General features: G+C 34.4%; 1 protein-coding gene across 4 annotated transcripts in view; it reads left to right on the top strand.

The window, feature by feature from the left end:
- LOC114340256 (centrosomal protein of 290 kDa) overlaps window positions 1–22,393 on the top strand; it is an 80,784-nt gene that overhangs the window by 2,585 nt on the left and 55,806 nt on the right. For 3 of the 4 annotated variants that reach the window (XM_028290979.2, XM_028290975.2, XM_028290977.2), the window contains exons 2-5: window positions 9,991–10,105; window positions 14,022–14,120; window positions 20,238–20,452; window positions 20,736–20,935. In XM_028290979.2, the coding sequence (XP_028146780.1) occupies window positions 10,008–10,105; window positions 14,022–14,120; window positions 20,238–20,452; window positions 20,736–20,935 (612 nt within the window). In that variant the 5' untranslated portion in view covers window positions 9,991–10,007. The remainder of the gene's footprint in view (window positions 1–9,990; window positions 10,106–14,021; window positions 14,121–20,237; window positions 20,453–20,735; window positions 20,936–22,393) is intronic. The other variant, XM_028290978.2, reaches the window with a different exon arrangement.

Here is a 22,393-nt window from a genome sequence, read left to right as displayed (position 1 = left end):
TTTTTTCACCGGCATGTTTTTCAAACTTGCGTCATATGTTAATAAACAAATATAGGTATTTTTAACTGAATAATTATTTCGATTTATTTTCTCTAATGTGATGATAACAGGATTTAGTATATTTGAAATGCAATCTTGAACGCTAAAATTTTAAATATAAATTAAAAATAAATTTTAATCACATCTGAGCTGTTATTTCCATACTCTATTTCATATTCTCTATTATCCTAGCAATTATAAATTTGTTTTGAATGATTAAAGTGAATATATAGCACAAGAAATGAAGCCAAAAAAATCGAAAAAGTACTGGGCGCATTTTTTAAATGGAATATCTAGAAGAAGTCAATAGAAAAGTCGTAAAATCTCGTATGTATCGAAATTTTGACTGTGCCATGGTTTTTTCATTCATTTCAATATTGTGAAAAAACATTATAGATACATTATAGATGAAAACGTACAACAGATGACTTGCTTGAAAATACCTTCTATTTAAAATGAGATTTTCTAAATTAAAAAATGTTTATAAACAAAAAAGTTATTGCAAATTAAACTCGATAGTCAGCATATTTTTTAATTGTCTAAAATTATTAAAATACATACATGAATTGCATATACAATTAGTTGCAATACTAATATTTAAAACGTGAAAATTTGAGGCCTTATGAAGAAATTGAGACCAAAAATCGTTCTAAATATTGACAAAGTACTTGTCCAGCCATTTGAAAATGGAATTTTTTTCTCAAATGGGATAATAGACCAGGGCGCATCTGTAAAAATATTAATACATTTGGACATTGAGAGGTGACTCAAATTTTTTTGCAGAAATTGCTTGAAAATAAATCAAATAATAATATTTGAGATATCCTCCCTCTCAAAAAGGTCCGGAACATTGTTTAAATAATCAAAATGTCAAAAAATGAAGGAAAAATTCGATTTTTTTCTTCGTTTTTTGATTATAACTTTAAAAGTATTCATTTTCGAGAAAAGTTGTATTAACATAAAAGTTGCGTAATTTAATTTCCTACAATATAGAATTGGTTAAAAATTTAAAAAATAGTCACCCTTGTTGCAAAATAGCAATAATTGCGAAAAAAACATACAAAAACAAGTATTCGCATTTTACGTTTTTCAACCATTTATGCTACATTTAGGACCTTAATATTTCACCCAGAAAAACTCTATGATACAGTAAAACAATACTGTAAATTTCATTAAGACCGGTTCAATAGATTTTGCAAAATAAATTTTGCAATCCAGCTTTCACAAAAAAAATTCATTTTTTAAAAATGTTAAAGGGCTGAAAATAAATCAGATAGCAAGTTGAATTTTTTTTGCGTATAGAAGTGTACTGTATCTTTCATTTACAATTTTGCAAAATTAAAATCGATTAACTACCACGGCGTCAGGAATTTTTTTAAATAAACATTAATTATTGGTGACCCAAATAACTTTTGACCCAAATTTACGATTTTTTATTATTTGTGCTTAAATTAAAGGTTCTTTTGTAAGGAATAACATATTAAAAAATGAGGATTGTTTACCGTACCATTTATTTTTAATTTATTTATTATAATTAATTCGTAATTTATTCCGTAATTTCCGTAATTTATTAGAATTTATTTTTATAAAGTATTCAATAGTGAAACATATGATTTGAGTATTCTGCTATAGATGCATTGTTACCAACTTTTGCTTGCATATAAGTTTCCCCCTTTCCTCTGAGAGGCATACCCCGCAACGAAGGCGTAGAACGTCGTTAATAGTCCTCTAATATCACTCAATCTCTTGTGTTGAATAGCATTACGATATCCTTATAACATCCACAAACAACATTTTTTCACAGATTTGGTGAAGATGTTATCTACTCATAGTTATACCGTTGATTGAAATATTGATATGGGTTAATACCTCAATCAACGGTTATACAGAGAATATACCTATAATTCTATCAGAGAATATACCTAACTCTATCGGAAGCTTTCTAAACTTTACGACGTGTAGGCAATATCGGTACGTCAAAGTACATTCCTTTCTTTATTAAATTTCTATTCTGGCAAAACTATTCCTGTTCCCAATATATTTCCTCCTCTGCGAGGTCAGCTCTTTATATCAGTATTGTTACAAATACTACAGAACATATTTTTATTTTTATCTCTCTTTTAAACTAAATATTTAGCAAGACTCCTGCTAAATATTATTTATTGTAATTACTGTTATTAAATTTTGTCGTTAATTTTTTGTTATAATGAGCTTTTTTAAAAGTCCATTTGAGATTTTTGATTGCTTGGTATCAGGCTTGTACTGGGGAAATTTTCAGGTCCGGAAAATCATAAAAAAAACTGGCGCCAATCATGGGGGTGGTCCATAGCGAGCGATAGAGCGATTAATCTTCTGAATGTAATAAAAAATCATAGTCACATACGTAATTATTTGAAAACCCTTTCAGCCCCACTTTTGTTACTTAAATAAACGGAGATGAAATCGTAATTTCTGTGCTTTTTGTATGTAGTTAGGTTACGCAAACAGGTTTTCATGACTTTTTTCTTAGATTTGACATTGATAGATAGGACATATGTATCCCATTGGCAGGGCCGCGCCGTCCATAAGGGCAGAGAGGGGCGGTGCCCCACGGCGCCGAACCAAAAAGGCGCCGGCAGGTGCCGAAAAAAAAATTTGACAATACCGAAATTAGCAGAAATATTAGTAATATTTTATTATCTTGTAAAATTTAAAATTTAGCAATCGTAGGTAGATATAAAAATAGCAGTTATTATTACTTTTATCCCCTAAGTGTACGAACCGTTATTAATAATTTCTCTCATTAAACTGAACTATTACTGCATTCACTCACTGTAAAATATTGCAAAACCTCTGGATTTTAAAGAACAGCTTGGCTGTTTGGCGTACACATAGCTAACAAGTCAAAGAAGAAAATGATATTGTGTCGACGTGTGCTTTTCTCCTAGGGGAGTACCACCCCTTCACGGTGGTGAAAAAATATGCGTTCAATATAAGTTCGGAAGTGGATAAACTGACGAATTTTAAGTAACTATAAAAGGTTGTTCTATAAAGTTTTGGGCATCTTGGATATTAAAGCACCCTATGTAACGCACAGCTGAATGTGGCTGAATTTTTATGTTTGTGCTTCACAGTGTTGCCATGCTGTTTTCTATATATTTCTTTCATAATTTCAATCAATGTTAAATGAACCTACAAGAATAATAGAATAATAACGTTTACTTCTCCGTCATTATACTAGGTAAAATGACAAATAAGGTGTCAAATGAAAGCTTATAAACGTAGATTGTCTGTCCCTCATAAAATAAGTGGTATATTGGGGATTTCTAATGTTGACATTAAAAGTTGCACTATTTTTTTTTTCTATAAAACATTTTGATCTAAAACTTACCAGAAAACTTCTTTGTACTCTTTGCTTTAAAATAAACGTGATTGAGAAGCTAAATTTTAAACTTCGTCACACAACTTTTGCGATTAAACTTTGCAATGCACAAATCCGCACCTTTTTCTTTGAAAAATTCATAACCTTTATCATGATAAGAATAAAAACTTGAGGCAGATACCTTTGTCTTCAGAAATGTTACAGCTATATAGTGTAAAAATTTCAGAAAAAAATATTAAAATCGAACACAGTTGTAGCGAGGTAAACGCAAAAAACGTGATTTCTTTTTTTTTATTTTTAGATTATGTTTTATTTCAATATGTTCATTTTTCAACAAAAAACCACGTTCTTAGACGGTTTTTCAGAAATAACTCAAAAAATAAGTATTTTATCGAAAATATATTCTTAGGAAAAATTTTGAAAAAAAGGCATTTCCTTCAAAATTTCAAATTATTTTTTTTATTTATAACAAATTTTTTTCAAAATGGTGAAACTTCCAGATCATATAAATATACATAAGTGAAGTAAATTGTATAGCTGTAACGATTAATTTCAGTTGGGATTTTTACGATGTTTTTACCAAAAAAAGGGACCAACTTTATTTTCAGCGTTATACTGGCTTAAACTTATTTTAAAGCTTAAACTTGTTTTCTTTAATAACAAAAATAAAGCTTTTACTAAAGACTTTAAAAAAGTTATAACGAGTTTTGCCCGAAAAGTACTTCATTTTTTTATTATTTCACGGTGAAATGTTCGACTTGGAATTTGACGAATAAGAACCCACTTTTCTCGAGCTACAACTCTTCCTCTACTATACATATCTACCGACTTCATGCGTGCACAAGTTTTTTAAAAAAATTTTATAAGCTATATTTTTGCTAAGAAAATTTTTTCCAATAAAATACACACTTTTGTGTTATTTGCGAAAAACCGTCTAAAACCGTGGTTTTATGTTGAAAAATGAACACGCAAATAACTCGAAAAATATTTACTTAGTGAAAAAACTGTATATATGGAACAAAAGTTGCTTAGAATTAATCAGTTTATCCAATTCCGGACTTAATTTTAACGTATATTTTTTCATCCCCGACGACGAAATATCAATTTTTTTCTTTGTTAGATATAAATTAGCTATAGCTATGCGTATGCCAAATCTCATGTCAATCCAGGCGGTTCTTTAAAATATGGAGCAAAAACCGTGAGCAAATGGACTATACTAATAATTATACTTATATTTATTTGTTCTCTGATAATGTAATCGTTGTTTTCTGTAAATATTTGTATTATTCATAATAACTACTTATCAGTGTATTACTTTCCTGCTGCTGAAAATCTAAGAGCAGAAAATAAGGGTTACTCAGAGGGCCATACTAAGAATCACAAGAAGACAGAATACCAAATAATATCAGGCAAAGAACAAAAATCAAAGACATAGTAGAACATGTAGCAAAAAAGAAATGGAGATGTGCAGGTCATGTGGCAAGAACACGGAACAACAGCTAGACTAACAGAAGATTATTGGAATATGCGACCGCGGGCGGATAATCGGATAAACGAAGCAGAGATCGACCACCAACGCGCTGGAGTGACGATGTAAAGAGAACTGCCGGGAACTGGATAGCTGGTAGCTCCAGATAGGGGGACATGGAAAAACTTAGAGGAGGCCTATGTTCAGCAGTGGACGATAACGGTTAGATTATGATGATGATGATACTTTTCTAACACATAAAAAATAGTTTGTAGGTATACCGTATAACGATTCACTAAGCTACAAAAAACTACTTACAGAGGAAGGAGGAAAGGGGCGCCTAAAATTACTTGCCTCGGGGCGCTTGAAAGCCTTGGTGCGGCCCTGCCCATTGGTATTGTTAACTGGAACTTAGGTATCCCAGTGGTAGCCTATGAAAAAAAGGTCTAAGTGTTGTTGTCCCTGTCTCATAGTTTTTGTCGCTGTCGTCCTCAGTCTCAAAACGGTCCGGTTCATTTTCAATATCTGAAAACTTATCGGCTAAAGATTGAAGTTCCTTTTCAGAAAGCCCTAGTTTCGACATACTGCAAAAAGCCCAATGGGTTAAATATGTCCCGCTTAAAAATACCACTGGGACATTAGTGCCCCACTAGGGTTATTCCTAGAAAATCAGGAATATTTCTATCAAAACACTATTCCATATTTTTAGAATATCGTGTATCACTGATATAAATGCAGAAAAATAATAAAAATGTGAAAATAATTCTGTAACTGATTCCGGAAGTCACCCAGTGTTGTCAATTCAGTTTTATTTTCTTGCTTTTGCACTAATAATACCACTAAAGCAAAACTACTTTTAAGGGGGCGTATTTGAGCCAGTAAATATTTTTAAACTTTTAGTGGGACATATGTATCCCGAGGGGGCCGAAAGGGTTAATAACCCCATGGATCTTAAGACTAAAATATTTAAAACATTGACAAAGGCTATAGCGGGATAAGATGGTCATAAATGCCCCCGCACCGATCAGCCCCGCTACTTATATTTTCGATAAAGGATATAAGATTATGCCCTCATGCAAATTTTTAGCTTCCCAGAGGTCACTAAAACGTCTTAAATCGAGAAAAGAAGAATTTTTAGGTTTTATTGTTTTGTGAGCGCAATTTTACTTTAAAAAATCTGAAAAAATTCAAGAGGTTGTATCTTTTGAATACAAAACAACCTAATTTTTTTTCAGATTTTTGTAATGAAAAATGAGCCCAGGAAAATTTTTTGAAATTTTCAAACAATTTTTAGGTTATGATAATATGATTTGGCCAACTTTTAAATAGTATTTTTTTGTGTACTTTTTGCCGTTCTTTTAAATGGCAGAGGCAGAATTTTTAATATCTGAGCGGAAAGAACGAAAAAATCGAAAAAACCGTTTTTGGCTGTCTCGAGATGCATCTCGGGACAGCCAATTTTAGGATTTAGGATCCTGACTACAACAACTGAAAAAAAACTAAAATTGTAAATTTTATCATAAAATTTGGTATGTGGGGTTATAATAATATTTGGAACAACTTTTCCAAATAACTTTTATCGATATCTGTAACGCGAAGCAAATCGAATCGCATATCGAAAATTCTGTTTGTGGATTCGCAGTAGGCCGCGTTTAAAATTTAAAGTTCAGTTGACTATTTTAAAAATTGTGAACTATCAACCTGTATGACTGTGCAAAATTTCAAACCTGTATATATTTTCATAGCCGAAACTTAGGGGTGTCTTCATCTTAAATGCGACACACTGTATCTTATCAATTCGATAATCTATTGCAACTAATATAGTCGTATTTTTTATAAATTCAAAATATACAATGAGAATACTGACTAATTCACTAATTTTATCATAAATAGTTCAAATTGACTGCATTGAAATATTGATCCAATTAATGCGTATTAATATAATATTATTATAATTATCATTATAATATTTATAATAGAGTGAGTTTTATGTATAAAAACCCTCAAGTATCTCGGAAACGACTTTCACGTTTTTCATAGGTTTTGGTGGGTAGGGGTTTTCTAATGCAGCCGATATTACAGTGATAATTACATTGTTGTCAGATTTTCCGTTTTTCTGTAAATCTAATGAAATATCTTATTTCAAATAGAACACCCTGAATATTTTTTGCGTTTCAAAGTCCTTAAGATATACTGATTATTTTTTATGTTTTTCGGCCCGTGTAGACATTATTTTACGTTCTTTGGATCATCGGGAACAAAAAAAGGTCTTTTGTAATTTTTCTCTAAAGTTAATCGTTTTCGAGTTATAAACAATTTAAAACTGAAAAAAATCGAATAATGACGATTTTCAAGGTTGAAAAACAAAAATAAAAAACATTATTTTTGAAACTGCGGAGTACCCAAAACCCTTCTTCCAGGGGCTCGCTATAAAATTTTTTGGCACGTTTTATTCTAAAACATTGCTTTTTAAATGTTAATGAAGCGCATATGAGAGGACGGGCGATCGGGCTGCATTAACAACTAAAAAACAATATTTTAGAATCAAACTAGCTCAAATAATTACTTATCGGTAACTGATAAAATAAGGCTTTAGCTTGAATTTCTATACTTGGCAGTTTCAAAAATAATATTTTTGATTTGTGTTTTTTAACCTTGAAAATCATAATTATTCGATTTCTTTTCAGTTTTAAATTATTTATAACTCGAAAACGATTAACTTTATAGAAAAATTACAAGAGAACTTTTTTGTTCCCAATGGTCCAAAGAACGTAAAATAATGTCTACGCAGACCGAAAAGATTGATTTTTATAATTTGTTTAAAAAGTTTTTTAAATAAATGTAGCAATAACTCCGAAATTATGGCCTTTAGGTATAGGGAATATAACATGGAAAATAATGAGTATTTCTTAAGGACTTAAAATATACAGGGTATTTATTCTATTTGAAATAAGAAAGTTAATTAGATTTTCAGAAAAACGGAAGATCTGACAACAATGTAAGTATTACTATAATATCGGCCACATTAGAAAACCCCAACCCACCACAATCCATAAAAATCGTGCAAGCCATTTCCGAGATAATTGAGGGTTTCCATACATAAAACTCACTCAGTATATTATATTATATTATTACACATAATTATATAAATATTATTTTTTATTAATACACATTAATAATTGGTTCAATACTTCAATGCAATCAATTTGAATTTTTTATGATAAAATTAGTGAATTAGTCAGTACCTTGATTGTATATTTTGAATTTATAAATAATACGACTATATTAGTTGCAATAAATTATCAAATTGATAAGATACAGTGTGTCGCATTTAAGATGAAGACACCTCTATGTTTCGGCTATAAAAATATATACAGATTTGAAATTTTGCACAGTCATACAGGATGATGGTTCACAATTTTTAAAATAGTCAACTGAACTTTAAATTTTAAACGCGGCCTACTACAAACAGGGTGAATTTTCGATATGCGATTCGATTTGCTTCGCGTTACAGATATGGATAAAAGTTATTTGGAAAAGTTGTTCCAAATATTATTATAACCCCACATACCAAATTTTATGACAAAATTTACAATTTTGGTTTTTTTCCAGTTGTTGTAGTCAGGATCCTAAATCCTAAAATTGGCTGTCCCGAGATGCATCTCGAGACAGCCAAAAACGGTTTTTTTGATTTTTTCGTTCTTTCCGCTCAGATATTAAAAATTCTGCCTCTGCCATTTAAAAGAACGGCAAAAAGTACACAAAAAAATACTATTTAAAAGTTGGCCAAATCATACTATCATAACCTAAAAATTGTTTGAAAATTTCAAAAAATTTTCCTGGGCTCATTTTTCATTACAAAAATCTGAAAAAAATTAGGTTGTTTTGTATTCAAAAGATACAATCTTTTGAATATTTTCAGATTTTTTAAAGTAAAATTGCGCTCACAAAACAATAAAACCCAAAAATTCTTCTTTTCTTGATTTAAGACGTTTCAGGACCTCTGGGAAGCTAAAAATTTGCAAGAGGGCATAATTTTATATCCTTAATCGAAAAAATAAGTAGCGGGGCTGATCGGTGCGGGGGCATTTTTGACCATCTTATCCCGCTATAGCCTTTATGCCAACATTTTACAATCAATTGATCAGCATTGGAATCTTCTTTTTCTTCAGATTTTTCTTTTTCAGGGGTCTTACTCCTTACTCTTCTTCGCCACTCATTTATATCCATCGTGTCTTTCTCACGTAAAACCTTTCTCTCTCTAGTTCCCTGCCACATCATGTATTTTATTTCCTACAGGTCTACAATATATTATTGTTTAATTTTTGTTTATTGTTTAATAAAATATAGTAAAACCTCCGTTAACCGAAACGTTTTTAAACGAAACATCGTTTAACCGAAATGGCTGACAGTTTCAATAATTTCGTCAATAAATAGTAAATTTAAAAAAAAAAAGCAATAAAACTAAGGAAAATGAACATGTTTAGGTGTTTTTTTAAGAAATCTATTTTCATTTGTGTTTTCCTTAGACAACGGTGTTTTGCAGCTATATCTCTCCAATACTATGTATGTAATTTGATACAAGAAGAATACAAAAAACAATGTTATTTTTAACCGAAATTTATGTTATCCGAAATGGCCTCCTGCCTCCTCCACAATTATTTCGGTTAATGGAGGTTTTACTGTATTAGTTTCATTATTAATTTATAAGGAAATTAAAAATATAGCAATTAAGCGACTATAAGTCGCTTTTTTGTTGATTAATAATTTCTTCGATATCAATATCGTCCAAAATGTCTTTCTCAATTGACAAGAATTTAAACGATTCTATTTACTTTGATCTGGTCTTGATCTAAATCTATTTTTTACTTTAAACTTAACAAGAAAATCTTGTTCAATAACTACTTAAAAACGCATTTTTTGTATAATACATACCTCACAATAAAACCATTACATTTTCTGCACATGTTTTGAAAAAAAAAACTATATAATTTTAGGATATAATTAAAAACTATTTTGTACAGAGAAGATTTTATTATTTTTTTGTAATTAAATACTGCTATAAAAGGCAAAAGTGTTGATTTATTTTTAACAAAATAGCATATCGAATTTTTTGTTTCAGATTTCTAGTCAGACATAATGCATCATGCATATCCTTCCGTACGTGGTGATCCCCTTTGTCCTTTAGGATTTCATCCACAAGTAAGATGGCCCACAAGATGTAAACGATGTTTTAGGTAAATCGCTTTCTAAGTTTATAGGTATCATCATCATCATCATTATCATCATCATCATCATCATCATCATCATCTTATGTATACTACTAGTGAGTGATTGCCGCCCTTTTTGGACTTTTCTGATTTTCTTTTCGCGAGGAATCAGTCGTTCCTATTTTTGCTTATGGTTATCCATTCTCCAACTCCCATTTTCTTAAGGTCCGCAATGATCTGGTTCACCCATCTTGTTTTCGGTCTTCCTCGTGGTCTACCTGATACTGGTCTCCACTTGGTGATTTTCTTGAGAACTGCTTCTGGATTTCTCCTTTCTATATGTCCCATCCATCTGAGTCTCTGTGCCTTGATAAAGTTGACGATGTTTTCTTCTGTCAAAAGTTCCCTTACTTCGTATTTATACATGTTTCATGTTTTATGTAATATAATGTATAATTCATGTATGTAATTAAACAACAAGTAATGAATTTCAAATACCTGGGGATTAATCACCTGACAACAATATCGAAGAAGAGGTAAAGACCAAATAATTAAAGCCAGCAGAACGGCCGGATGCCTAAAAGACTCAATTTTGAAAAACAAACACTTAAGAGTGGAAACAAAGCCCCGAATGTATAAGTAAGTTATTAGGCCAGTTATGACTTATATATAGATATATAATCGGTTTAAAACGTCCTCCGACGTCTTCCGATGTCCAATCTCCATGCAACTCTATCTTCCCAAAGGTCTTCGTCTAAACCTCTCTCTCGGATCTTTCTGTCTATTCCTTCTCTCCAGCTCTTTCTGGGTCGGCCTTTTTTTCTCTTTCCATGTGGTGACCAATCTAGAATCTGTTTGGGCAGACGGTGTTCTGGCATTCTCTGCACATGTCCATACCACTTTAGTTGTTGTACTCTTATATCTTCGACAATCGTATGTGCGACTCCCATAAGCCATAATCTCTCGTATACGTTCGTTATTAATTATTCCGAGTTTTGATTTTCCTGCGGCACGTCTCCAGTAGTCCATCTCCGTGGCTTTTAGTGTTCTTTCAGTAGTTGTCTTTAACTGCCACACGTCACTTCCATACATTAATAGGCTCTTTATAATAGTGTTGTATATTCGATGTTTATTTTTTTTTGGATATATGTTGATCCCAAATAATACTATTTAGTTGAGATATGGCCCTTCTACCTTAAATGTTTCGTTTTTTTATAGCCTGATCTGATTTGCCTTCGTCCGTGATTTCTACTCCTAAATAAGAATATTTATTGTTGTACTTAATGTGTTGTCCGTCGTTTAAAACTAGATTCTATTCGTTGCCACCGATGTTTATGTACAATTTTTTGATCTATGTTAACTTCTAATCCCCATTTTTTGTATTCTTCGATTAATTTTCGAGTCGTGTATTCCAGACCATCATATTCATTAGCAATCACAATTTGATCATCAGCAAAACATAGAGTGTACAGGTTGTTATTATTTAATTGTATACCCATGCCGCTGCACTTCCGCTTCCAAAGTTTTAATGCTTGTTCCAGATATATTTTGAAAAGTGTCGCCTCTAGGCAGCATCCCTGCTTCAGTCCTTTGTCTAAAACCTTTGAAGACATTCGTTCCTATTTTAACTTTGGCGTTGGCGTTATCATATAGTTTTTCCACTGCTGTTATGAAATTTGAGTTGATGTTCGTTTGTCTTAGAGTGTTCCATAACTTATTTTGGGGGATGCTATCGTTGGCCTTTTTTAGATCAACAAACAAAAAGTGGACTTCTTGATCTACAGCAACCTTTTTTTCTATAAGTTGAGTGATACAAAAAAGGTGGTCTATGGTCGATCTACCAGCTCTAAAACTCGCCTGTTCTTCTGCATCCATATCAGTGTATTCTCTTTTTATTTTTGATCATTTTCCCATATATTTTATGTTATGACTTACACGGCCGAAATAAGATCAGACACAAGCAAAACACAAAGACATGTGGAGACCAACGAAATGAAGATCTTACGAAGGATTGCTAGAAGAGGACTACAGGACTGGGTAAGAAGTGAGGAAATCAGACGCATTGTGGGGTAGACAATATAAAATACCTGGGTAAAGAACAGAAAAAAGAGTGAAATCAACACATAAGCAGGATGTCTGAATCAAGGGTAGTAAGAATAGCCAGGGACAAGTCTCCGTTAGGCAAAAGTAGTATAGGACGTCCAAGGAAAAGGTAGAACGACAATAAAAAGAAGAAGAAGAAGAAGATGTTTTATGTTACGTCATATTTCTACACAGACATTCATATTTATTGTGTGTTTGGCATCTAAAGGTCGCGTCCCACCATCAAATAATTTGATCAAACTGGGTTTGAGCAAACTAAAGTGACAGTTAGTGACGTCATATCCTGAGTGTTCATTGTGGATAATAATGAAAAATTTTAATTTTAAATAAAGTACAAACAAGTTAGACAACTCAATACAAAAAATTTTATCAAACTAGACTGATAGTGAGAGCACAGATTTTTAGAATTTCAAAAAAACTGCAATTGTGATGTCACTTTGACGTACTTCCGGAGTTTGCTCAAACTGTTTGATCAAATTATTTGATGATGAGACGCGGTCTTCACACCCCACTTCATTTGGCGGTTTTTCATTGGTGCCTCGCCGGTTCTTCTCCATACTGACCACTTGGAGTTTGCGCACTAGGCATCTCCTTGACGGGTGGGTAGTTGACAGGTGGGTGGTCCAGAGCCAAGAATCTTTTGGATTTGCATTCGGCTCAAAAGAGTGTGGCTCATTGTGTTCATCAATTCTCTCTGGTCCGTTCTATGAGTTCGTGTGCTTTTCTACGGCAGTTGTGGCTAGCAAAACCGGTTCTAGAGTTTAGTCTGGTGGCTTTGTTCAGGATGATAACAACTTTTTGTAGTTGATCTGGATCAGACCGAGTAAGCATTATTTGCCATGGAGTATCAGAGTGCACGAGCAGTGGCTCTTAAGACGGTCTACTTGTTCCCCTACTTGTTATTGTTGAGTTTCTCTGTTATCAATTATTGCTGTTAACTCAGTGTGGCTCAGAAAAAACGTACCGAAAAGATTTATTGTCAGATAGTAGTATCCTAAGTTTGTTTGGGAGGGATACAAATATTTATAGTCCAAGCTTTACTCTTTTAAGTAAGTGATTTATAAATACTGTTCAAATAAGAATGAGAGTCAACTGAGACCTCATTAAAAAAGTCAGGAAGGGTTTTGTCCGTTTTTTATGTTTCTGGTGTGGTAAATTGTAGAGAAAATGGTCGTTCTATATTGCAACCTGCAATATCTTTTTTACACCTATATGGTTGAACCTCTTTTGGGCTGAGAACTTGCCTCAGCAGATAGTTAAATTGGTAGTACTAGTTTTTCTGGCTACTTTTAAGCAGTTGCTTTTTAGTTTCAGAAGTATGGCCTTTAAGTTGATCCAGTTCCAAAGTTTCCGGATGGCTGCATTGTTCTCCTTCGTCGTTTACTTTGTTTGTTTCTAGTCCATCTTAATCTAACGAGAAGCTAAGGTACGGATGTTAACATTCTACAGAGCCCCAAATTACGGGAGAAGACCAATTACTGATCAAGATTAAGCATCCATTGCCCCTCCATCAGACCAAACTCTCATGACTCCAGAAGAAGTGGTTCTAATATATTACTGATGACGTGACCAATTACTGATCACGATTAAGCATCAATTGCCCCTTCATCAGAGCAAACTCTCTTGACTCCAGAAGAAGTGATTCTAATATAAGATATTGTATCCTTAGGTGATGAGTTGAAAGTATGATTGTTTTGTTTGCTATCCACGTCATACCATCCCACACTATATCACAATACATTAATTCGATTTCAAATCGCTGTACCTACTTACAAAAGAAATACAAAAACTACTTTCCATTACATATTATAGAACGGTAGTATAACTGTTGACTCTTTAGGGACTACAAAGAACATGGCGGAAAGAAAAGAGAAAGCGAATCAAATCTGCACAAAGATGCATCCACTGTTTCTACACCTAGTTTATCATGGAGTACTAGGTATGTACATTTTATATGTTGTTTGATATAATCTAAGACAATGCCACAACATTTTCAATTTATAAGCTTGCTTTGAGATTTTTGGATTGAGTTCAAAAAGTATAATTAAAATAAATATTGAGCTTGCGTATCTAATTAGTTACGCTTTGTTGTAAATATTATTAGTAAAATTGATTGCAATTTTTAGCATCGTGAATCGGATTAATGTGTTGCTCATCATTGTTATACTTTATTAGTTCCTGTTAAAGCTTATTTACTCTCTTTTTATATTTATAATCTTCCAGATTTAGCCATACGGCTTACACTCCCTCTAAGAGGAAAATTCACTCATCCCAGATACCTAGGGTGTCAAAAGGATTGAGCTCTGGTGGGACTCTTTCCATGTTATCGAGCCCTAGGTGACTTGGTATGCAGGTGTATCTCCCAAAAATTTTCGTACACATCTGGCCGTTGCATGGTCTTATATACAGATGTTCATTTAGACTCAGCTTTTTTAGGTTTTCGAGGAGGTGGAATGGCTCCAGTAGTAGACATAATAATCGGTATTGTCTGGGTACTTTGCATTCTCCATTGTATTCGTATTTGAATTTTCAGGTCTCTGTACTTGGCGATCTTTTCAGTAAATTTAGTACGTAGATTATTGTTGTTAGGTATCGCCACATCAATAAGTGCCATTTGTCTTGTTAATTTATTAACTCGTACAAGATCTGGTCTATTATGTGCCACTGTTTGATCTGAGAGTACAGTGCCATCCCAGTATAGATTGTAGTTGTCATTCTCAAGCATACTCTCAGGGACGTATTGATAATATGGGAGATGGTCCGTTTGCAGAAGTCCCAGCTTGATAGCTATCTCTTAATGAAGGATCTTGCCTACTGAGTCATGCCGTTTCTTGTATTCAGTTGCAACAAATGGCTGGCAGCCCCCTGTAAGATATTGGATTATTTCTTGGGCTTGACATCCATATCGGCATTTGTTGTTTTGGACCTGAGGTTCTTTGACGATATATTTCAGATAATTTTTGGTTGGTATAGCCTTATCCTGAATGGCTAGTAATGAACCTTCTGTTTCAGGGAACATCTTTCCTGATGCCAACCAATAGTTCGACGCTGTATTGTCGACATAGTCTTGGCTGACCTCATTGGGATATCGCCCGTACAGAGGTTTACCCATCCAGTTGCGCATTTTTTCGTTCTTTGTAAGGTGGTTTATGCGAAAATCTGGTTCCCTTAGTGTTGTGTCAGCTACTCAGTAGTGAAAATCTGTGTTGTGTCATCTACTGCACAGATAACGCGATGTAGAGTAGATGTCTCAGCCTGCATCTGAAAATAAGTTCGTAAATTAGCAATTTGTTTATCTAATTGCTCACCTATATCCATAAGTCCTCTTCCTCCTAAATTCCATGGTAATGTAGTTCTTTCTACTGCACTTCGGGGATGGTGTTTTTAAGCCTTTGTGAGGTGTGTTCTTACTTTTTGCTGAAGATTTTCTATATCCGTTTTAGTCCAGTTAACAATGCCAAATGAATAGCTAAGCGCGGAACATGCGTAGGTGTTAAGTGCCTTAAACAAATTTCTACTGTTAAGGTGTGAACGAAGCACCCTTTAGCCTTCGTATAAACTTCGTAGATATCTCAGTTTTCATTTGCTTATGGTCAATTTATTTATTTATTATTAGTGACATTATTTTCCTTGTTAGCGGTGTCCCCATTCTTACCATGATAACATGATCCTTTCCTGATCTTCTTCTATTCTTCCCACGATTTCTTCTGACTTTTCTCTTCTTGGTTCTTTTCAAAAAACTTCTACTATTACTATCGGTTTACAGCCTTCCGACTCCTAACCGCCATTCTTCTCTGTTAAACTTAGACCTGGAGGGATTTATCTTTCTTCTAGATCTTTTTCAATTCCCTCTCTCCAGCGCCTACCTCTTTTCCTTCTTCCTTGTGGCGTCCACACCAAAATCTGTTTAGAGATCCTGTCATCTGGCATTCTCTGTGCATGGCCATACCATATTATTTGTTTTGTTTTTATGTCATCAATTATTGTATGCGTGATTCCCATCATTTCTCGTATTCTCTTATTTGGTATCCGATCTCTTCTTGATTTTCCTGCTGCTCTTATCCAGAAGTCCGTTTCTGGACTTCTGATGAACAGAGAAAATGTTACTAGGAATAGAAATTCAAAAAGCTTCCATTTAATCTAATTTTCTTCCCTAATTCTCCTTTCATTGTTGTGAAAGACTGCACCACCTGAGATATAATGATGACATAGTTTTGGTAGGAGTTGACTTACGCGGAATTAACACCATGTTAGAAGAACTGGAAAGAGCCTGAGGAGTTAAAGGGAGTTACATGGAATGTTGTGAAGAGAGATTCCAGATTAAAATGGAAATGGTCTGGTCGCATGGCAAGGATCAAGGACAGAGGTAAACTCGCAAGTTAATCGAATGGAGGCCAAGAACAGATAAACGAAATAGAGAAGGAAGGCCTACAAGATGACAAAAAGATGTGCGAAAGATGACGAAAGATTGACTAGGTAATTACTATGTCAGAAGACTTAAATATCACAGAGACCCATGGAGCAAAAATTTTAAGGATTTCACTGTGAGACATACTCTGAAACGAAAAGATCAAAAACAGAACCAAAATCACAGATTGAAGTGACAAAAAATTACTGGGCACGTGGCAAGATAATCTAAAAATATATAGGCAAGTATATTGACAGATTGCAGAACGAGATAAACGAAAAGAGATGGAAGAAAATCCATCAAAGATGATGGATATATTATAATCTTAACGATAGCAGGAAAATAATTGATATGCTAAGTACATGACAAAGATCTAAGGCGAAAATTGAGTATATCTCCAGGACTGGTCGAATATGGCTTGAAAAATAAGAAGAAGAGTAAGAAGATGTCAAACTAAATGAAAGTAGGCTGCCCATGTGGCAACACTAAATGAATTCAGGCTGGGCAAAAAATATGTTGTAATGGCGACGAAAACTAACCAAAGTAGAAGGATGGTATCGCATACTTCTTCTGCACGTGCCATATCAGAATTATCCGACTTTGGCGATCACCATTGGGAAGGCTTCTCGATTTTCTGCAATATGGAATAAACACCATTTTCCTGTGTTTAAAAGTCTTTAGCAGTTCTCTATCTTTGTTGACCTCCCTTAGTACTTCTTCAATAATTTTTCTTGCTGTCCAAGGTAACTTCAGAATCCACATTTACAATGCTTCACATGATCAATACTTTTAGCGTCCACGCTTCTGCACCATTCCACAGTACCGACCAAACATAGCACTTAACCATTCTTTGTCATAGTTCTAAGATGATTATTGTAAAGAAATGAGGGCATATACACGCAATGTCGCAATATAAATGCTCTAAAGATAATGAGAAGAAACTAGCTCCAGTAGCTCAAAACAGAAGACAATGATTACTTTTGGAGGGGAGATATTTTAAAAAGTGGACGAACAGGCTGAGGAGCGATCATAATAAAATGTAGGGTATCTGACCAAGTACACTTTCTTGTAAAATTTTTTGAAAACTATAAATATCTGTACATTGTCTAAGATGGAATTTAGTCGTACAAAGATAGTATCAGAGTCATCATCATGAACCTGTAAGCGTTCACTGTTGGACATAGGTCTCCCTCAGCTCTTTCCATCTGTCTCTGTCTTGTGCGGTTTACATCCAGTTACTGCTTATATGCTTCAGGTCTTCAGTCATCATCATTCTCTTTGCCTTATCCCTATGCGGGGTCGGCTTCCCTAATTGTATTTCCCCACACAATTCTATCTTGGGTCATATCAATGTTAATCCCCTTTACCAACATGTCCTGCCTTATAGTCTACCCCTAGGTTTTTTTTGGTCTTCCTCTCCTACTCCTTCCAGGAATCTGCACTTCAGCTATTCTTCGTATTGGGTGATTAACTTATCTCGACGTTGAACATGACCAAACCATCTTAACCTATGCTCTCTCATTTTGGCATCAATTGGCGCCACACCTAGACTTTCCCTAATATACTCATTTCTAATTTTATCCTTCTTTGTCACTCCACTCATACATCTAAGCATTCTCATTTCCACCACATACATTCGTTGTTCCTCTTTCTTCTTCACTGCCCAACATTCAGTTCCGTACATCATAGCCGGTCTTATGATTGTTTTATAGAGTTTTCCCTTCAGCTTCATTTGAATTTTTCTGTCACACAACACACCACTCGCTTCCTTCCACTTCATCCATCCAGCCCTAATTCTGCTGCATGCATCTCGATATATTTTTCCATTACTCTGTAATACCGATCCCAGGTACTTAAAATGATTGCTTTTTACAATCAGTTCACCATCCAAAATACCATTTTATTTGTAGTAACTCCATCTTTAAATGAACATTCCAAATACTCTGTTTTTGTCCTACTAAGTTGTAAACCTTTTTCCTCCAGCCAGAGCTTGCCTCCACTGTTCCAGTTTTTGTTCTAAGTCTCTTTCACTATTTCCTACTAACACGACATCATCAGCATACATTAAGCACCATGGAATGTTACCCTGTAGTTTCGCTGTTATCTGGTCCAAAACTAATGAGAATAAATACGGACTAAGCACCGAGCCTTGTTGCAATCCTACTTTTACATGAAATTTATCTGTCTCTCCCACACCTGTCCTAACACTAGTCGTTACTCCCTCATACATATCCCTCACAATCTTTACATATTCACCAGGGACTCCTTTCTTATTGAGTGCCCACCACAGATCTCTCGAGGAACTCTATCATTATGCTTTCTCAAGATCAATGAATACCATATGAGCGTTTGTTTCTTTACTCCTCTATTTTTCCATCAACTGCCTTATAATGAAAATTGCATCTGTTGTTGATCTGCCCTGCATAAAGCCAAATTGATTCTCGGATATTTCGGTCTCTTCACGTATCCGTCTATCAATTACTCATTCCCATATTTTCATGGTGTGGCTATGCAGTTTTATAGCCCTGTAGTTTGTACATTGTTGTATATCTCCCTTGTTTTTGTAAACAGGTACTAGTATACTGCTTCTCCATTCGTCTGGCATTTGTCCAACTTCCATAATTCTATTAAATAGACCTGCTAGCCACCTTGTTCCTGTCTCTCCCAATGCTCTCCATACTTCCCCAGGAATATTATCTGCTCCTACCGCTTTTCCTTTATTTATTTTTTGAAGCGCTTGAGTCACTTCCTCGTTTGTTATTTTGGTGACCATTGCTGCTACTGTCTCCGTTGACTCTACAGGCTGTCTGTCAAATTCTTCATTTAATAAGCTGTCAAAGTACTTTCTCCATCTCTTTTTGACATCATTTTCGTGAACTAGTATTTTATTATTTTCATCTCGGATACATCTAATCTTAATAAAATCTTTTGCTTTCTTTGCTCTCTGTTTGGCTATTTTATATATCTTCGTTTCGCCTTCCCTGGTATCAAGTTGATCGTATAGGTTTGAATACGCTTCTGCGTTGGCTTTTGCTACTGCTACTTTCGCTTCCTTTTTCGCCACCATATAGTTTTGAAGATCTGTGTCGGATCTGGTTTTTGCCACTTTTTATATAATTTTCCCTTCTCTTTTATATTTCCTTGTACTTCGTTTGACCCCCACCAAATCTCTTTATCCTCAAACTTTTTGCCTGACGTTTTCCCAAGTATTTAAATAGCAGTATTTCTGATACTACTGGCCATTTTTCTCCAAATTGTATTAGGACTTCCTTTCATGTTCCAACATATTTTGTCTACTATTCTTTCCCTGAATAGACCTTCTTTCTCATCTTGATTTTTTGTGGTCCTCTCCGATATTTTTGTTTAGTTTCGCTTTTTACTTCGATGCCCAGAACAAGCGGCTTATGTTGTTGGCTTACTGTCTCACTAACTATTGGCTTCAGGTCGTCAGTCAATCTGCTTAGTAGGAGTCCTCTGCTCCGTAGTGCTTATTATCTTGGCCTCCACTTGACAATACGTTTTTTTCTATTGGTTGTCTGAGAATCTGGCGATGTCTCCTGGCTAATTCCATTTTAGCGACGCGATTTTTTCGATAGTCTCTGTTGTTTTTGTTCTATCATTTTTTCTTCCTACAATTTTTTGTTTCAGAGATGGTGAGACCAAAAACAGAAGTTGGATGTCTAGTACAAATCTATCCACAATTGAAAATAGTCACAATGATAGTAATAGTTTTAATTATCCATCATCGTGGATATCCACTCCAGATTTAGCCAATATGCAAGATGATGCACAACCAATCACAACAGTTAGCATATCATTGCCAAAGAGAAAAATAAAACCTTTAGATACCGGCCAGCGAACAGGTAAAAAAGTAATATACAGAGTGTATCAAAATTCTGGAAATCATAAATCTGGAAACATTGCAAGCACCAAAATTGAAAACTCCATATTACAGAATAGGCGTATCCCGGTTTTGTACTATTCGGATTCGGAGCATCCATTTGAGAGATAATTAGGCTTTTCCAGAGTTTTGGTCCACCCTATATGGAAATATAGCTGTGCACTATTTTGAATTTGTTTATTTAAATTAACGTATCTCGGCGGGTACTGACACGATTATATCTTATTGTTTTATTCAATTACTAGTTTCAGACAGTTTTTCTTTGCAAAAAGAAAAGCCATCATCTTTGTTTAGCAAAAACGACAGTCTAGCAACTAGGGCGAATAAACTAAAAGCAATCAAAGAATCTTCACCTAGTACACAACGAGGAAATAGAATCCAAATAAAAGAAGTTAAGACTATTTCGGAGGAACCTACAAATCATGATGTACAATTTCTCATTCAAGTAATTCGGTGTTCTGTTTGTGTGAAACCTATCCCTCTCCACCTTCAATGCATTATTTGATTTTTTATCAAAATATTATATATGCAAAAAGTAGTAGTAGCAGTAGAGATTAATTATGATTTGAAAATATACAGGGTACGCCCCTTTTGTTGGCCGCGAACAAATATTGTAAATCATTTGGGACCGCTACAAATTTCTTTTAAATGTAAATTGTACTAGAGTATAGAATAGAGTATAGAATAGTATTGTATTGGACTAAGAGAAAAAAAAAGTATTTTAAGACAACTGGTTTTTTAATATATTATTCCCTATGCTTCCTCGAACACCGAACCGGCCATCTGGCTACTGATACAGGTTGCGTTCATTACTGCGCAGCACACATGTACAGGTAAATATATCGAAATACCCTGTATAGCATAACAAACCTTTATATTTTTGTGATAGAGAAGTTAAGAAGATTTCGAATATAAAATAAAATATAGGGTGTTCCATTAAAAAAAACAAAATTTTGTCTGCCACTATGTTATAGAACACCCTGTAACATTCTAACTAATTTTATAATGTGAAGCTCAAAGTTGGTTACAATTTTTGTTATTAACTTTTATTGCTATCTCTTACTATAGCGGATCTACTAAGCTTTATCACACTAATCAATCACCCTGATTTTGTACTTAGCTGTACAGGTGTGCTGCGCAGTAATGGACGCAACCTGTATCAGCAGCCAGATGGCCGGTACGGTGTTCGAGGAAGCATAGGGAACAATATATTAAAGAATCAGCTGTCTTTAAACACTTTCTCTAAAATATTAGATCAATAGAGTTGGTCTCCGATTCTTTTCGATGCTCGGAGTCCTGTGGCGGATCTAGGGTCAGAAAGGGAAATTCCCCCCAACAAGTCTCAAAATTAAGAAAAAATTAAAAATGAATAACCATTTTCAATTTCGTTGCAAAACGAAAATACAGCCGCATCATATTCTAGTCCAATCAGAGAGTGCAGCAAGCACCTCTACCGGTTTCGAAACTTATTAGTCTCTCATCAGGAGGCACATATGCTGCTCTCTCTGATCCAACCAAAACAAACCCCGGCGTGCAGTCCCGGATTGCAACGAACGAAATGGCATAGATGACCTAGCGGCAACTGCTAGCAAAAGGCTAAGTTTTCAATCTAATGGCATAGCAATTTGCTAGCAGTTGCCGCTAAGGCATCTATGCCATTTTGTTCGTTGCAATCCGTGACTGCACGCCGGGGTTTGTTTTGGTGGGATCAGAGAGAGCAGCACATGTGCCTCCTGATGAGAGACTAATAAGTTTCAAAACCGGTAGAGGAGCTTGCTGCACTCTCTGATTGAACTAGAATATGTAGCGGCTGTATTTTCGTTTTGCAACGAAATTAAAAATGGTTATTCATTTTTGATTTACATGTTTACTCTGATTGGAGTACGAAGGGAACCATTCTCGT

The sequence above is a fragment of the Diabrotica virgifera genome, chromosome 10 (assembly GCF_917563875.1).
Source record: "Diabrotica virgifera virgifera chromosome 10, PGI_DIABVI_V3a".
NCBI classification, from domain to species: domain Eukaryota; kingdom Metazoa; phylum Arthropoda; class Insecta; order Coleoptera; family Chrysomelidae; genus Diabrotica; species Diabrotica virgifera.
Note: the sequence above shows the minus strand (reverse complement) of the source record. Positions and strands in the feature narration are given on the sequence as shown.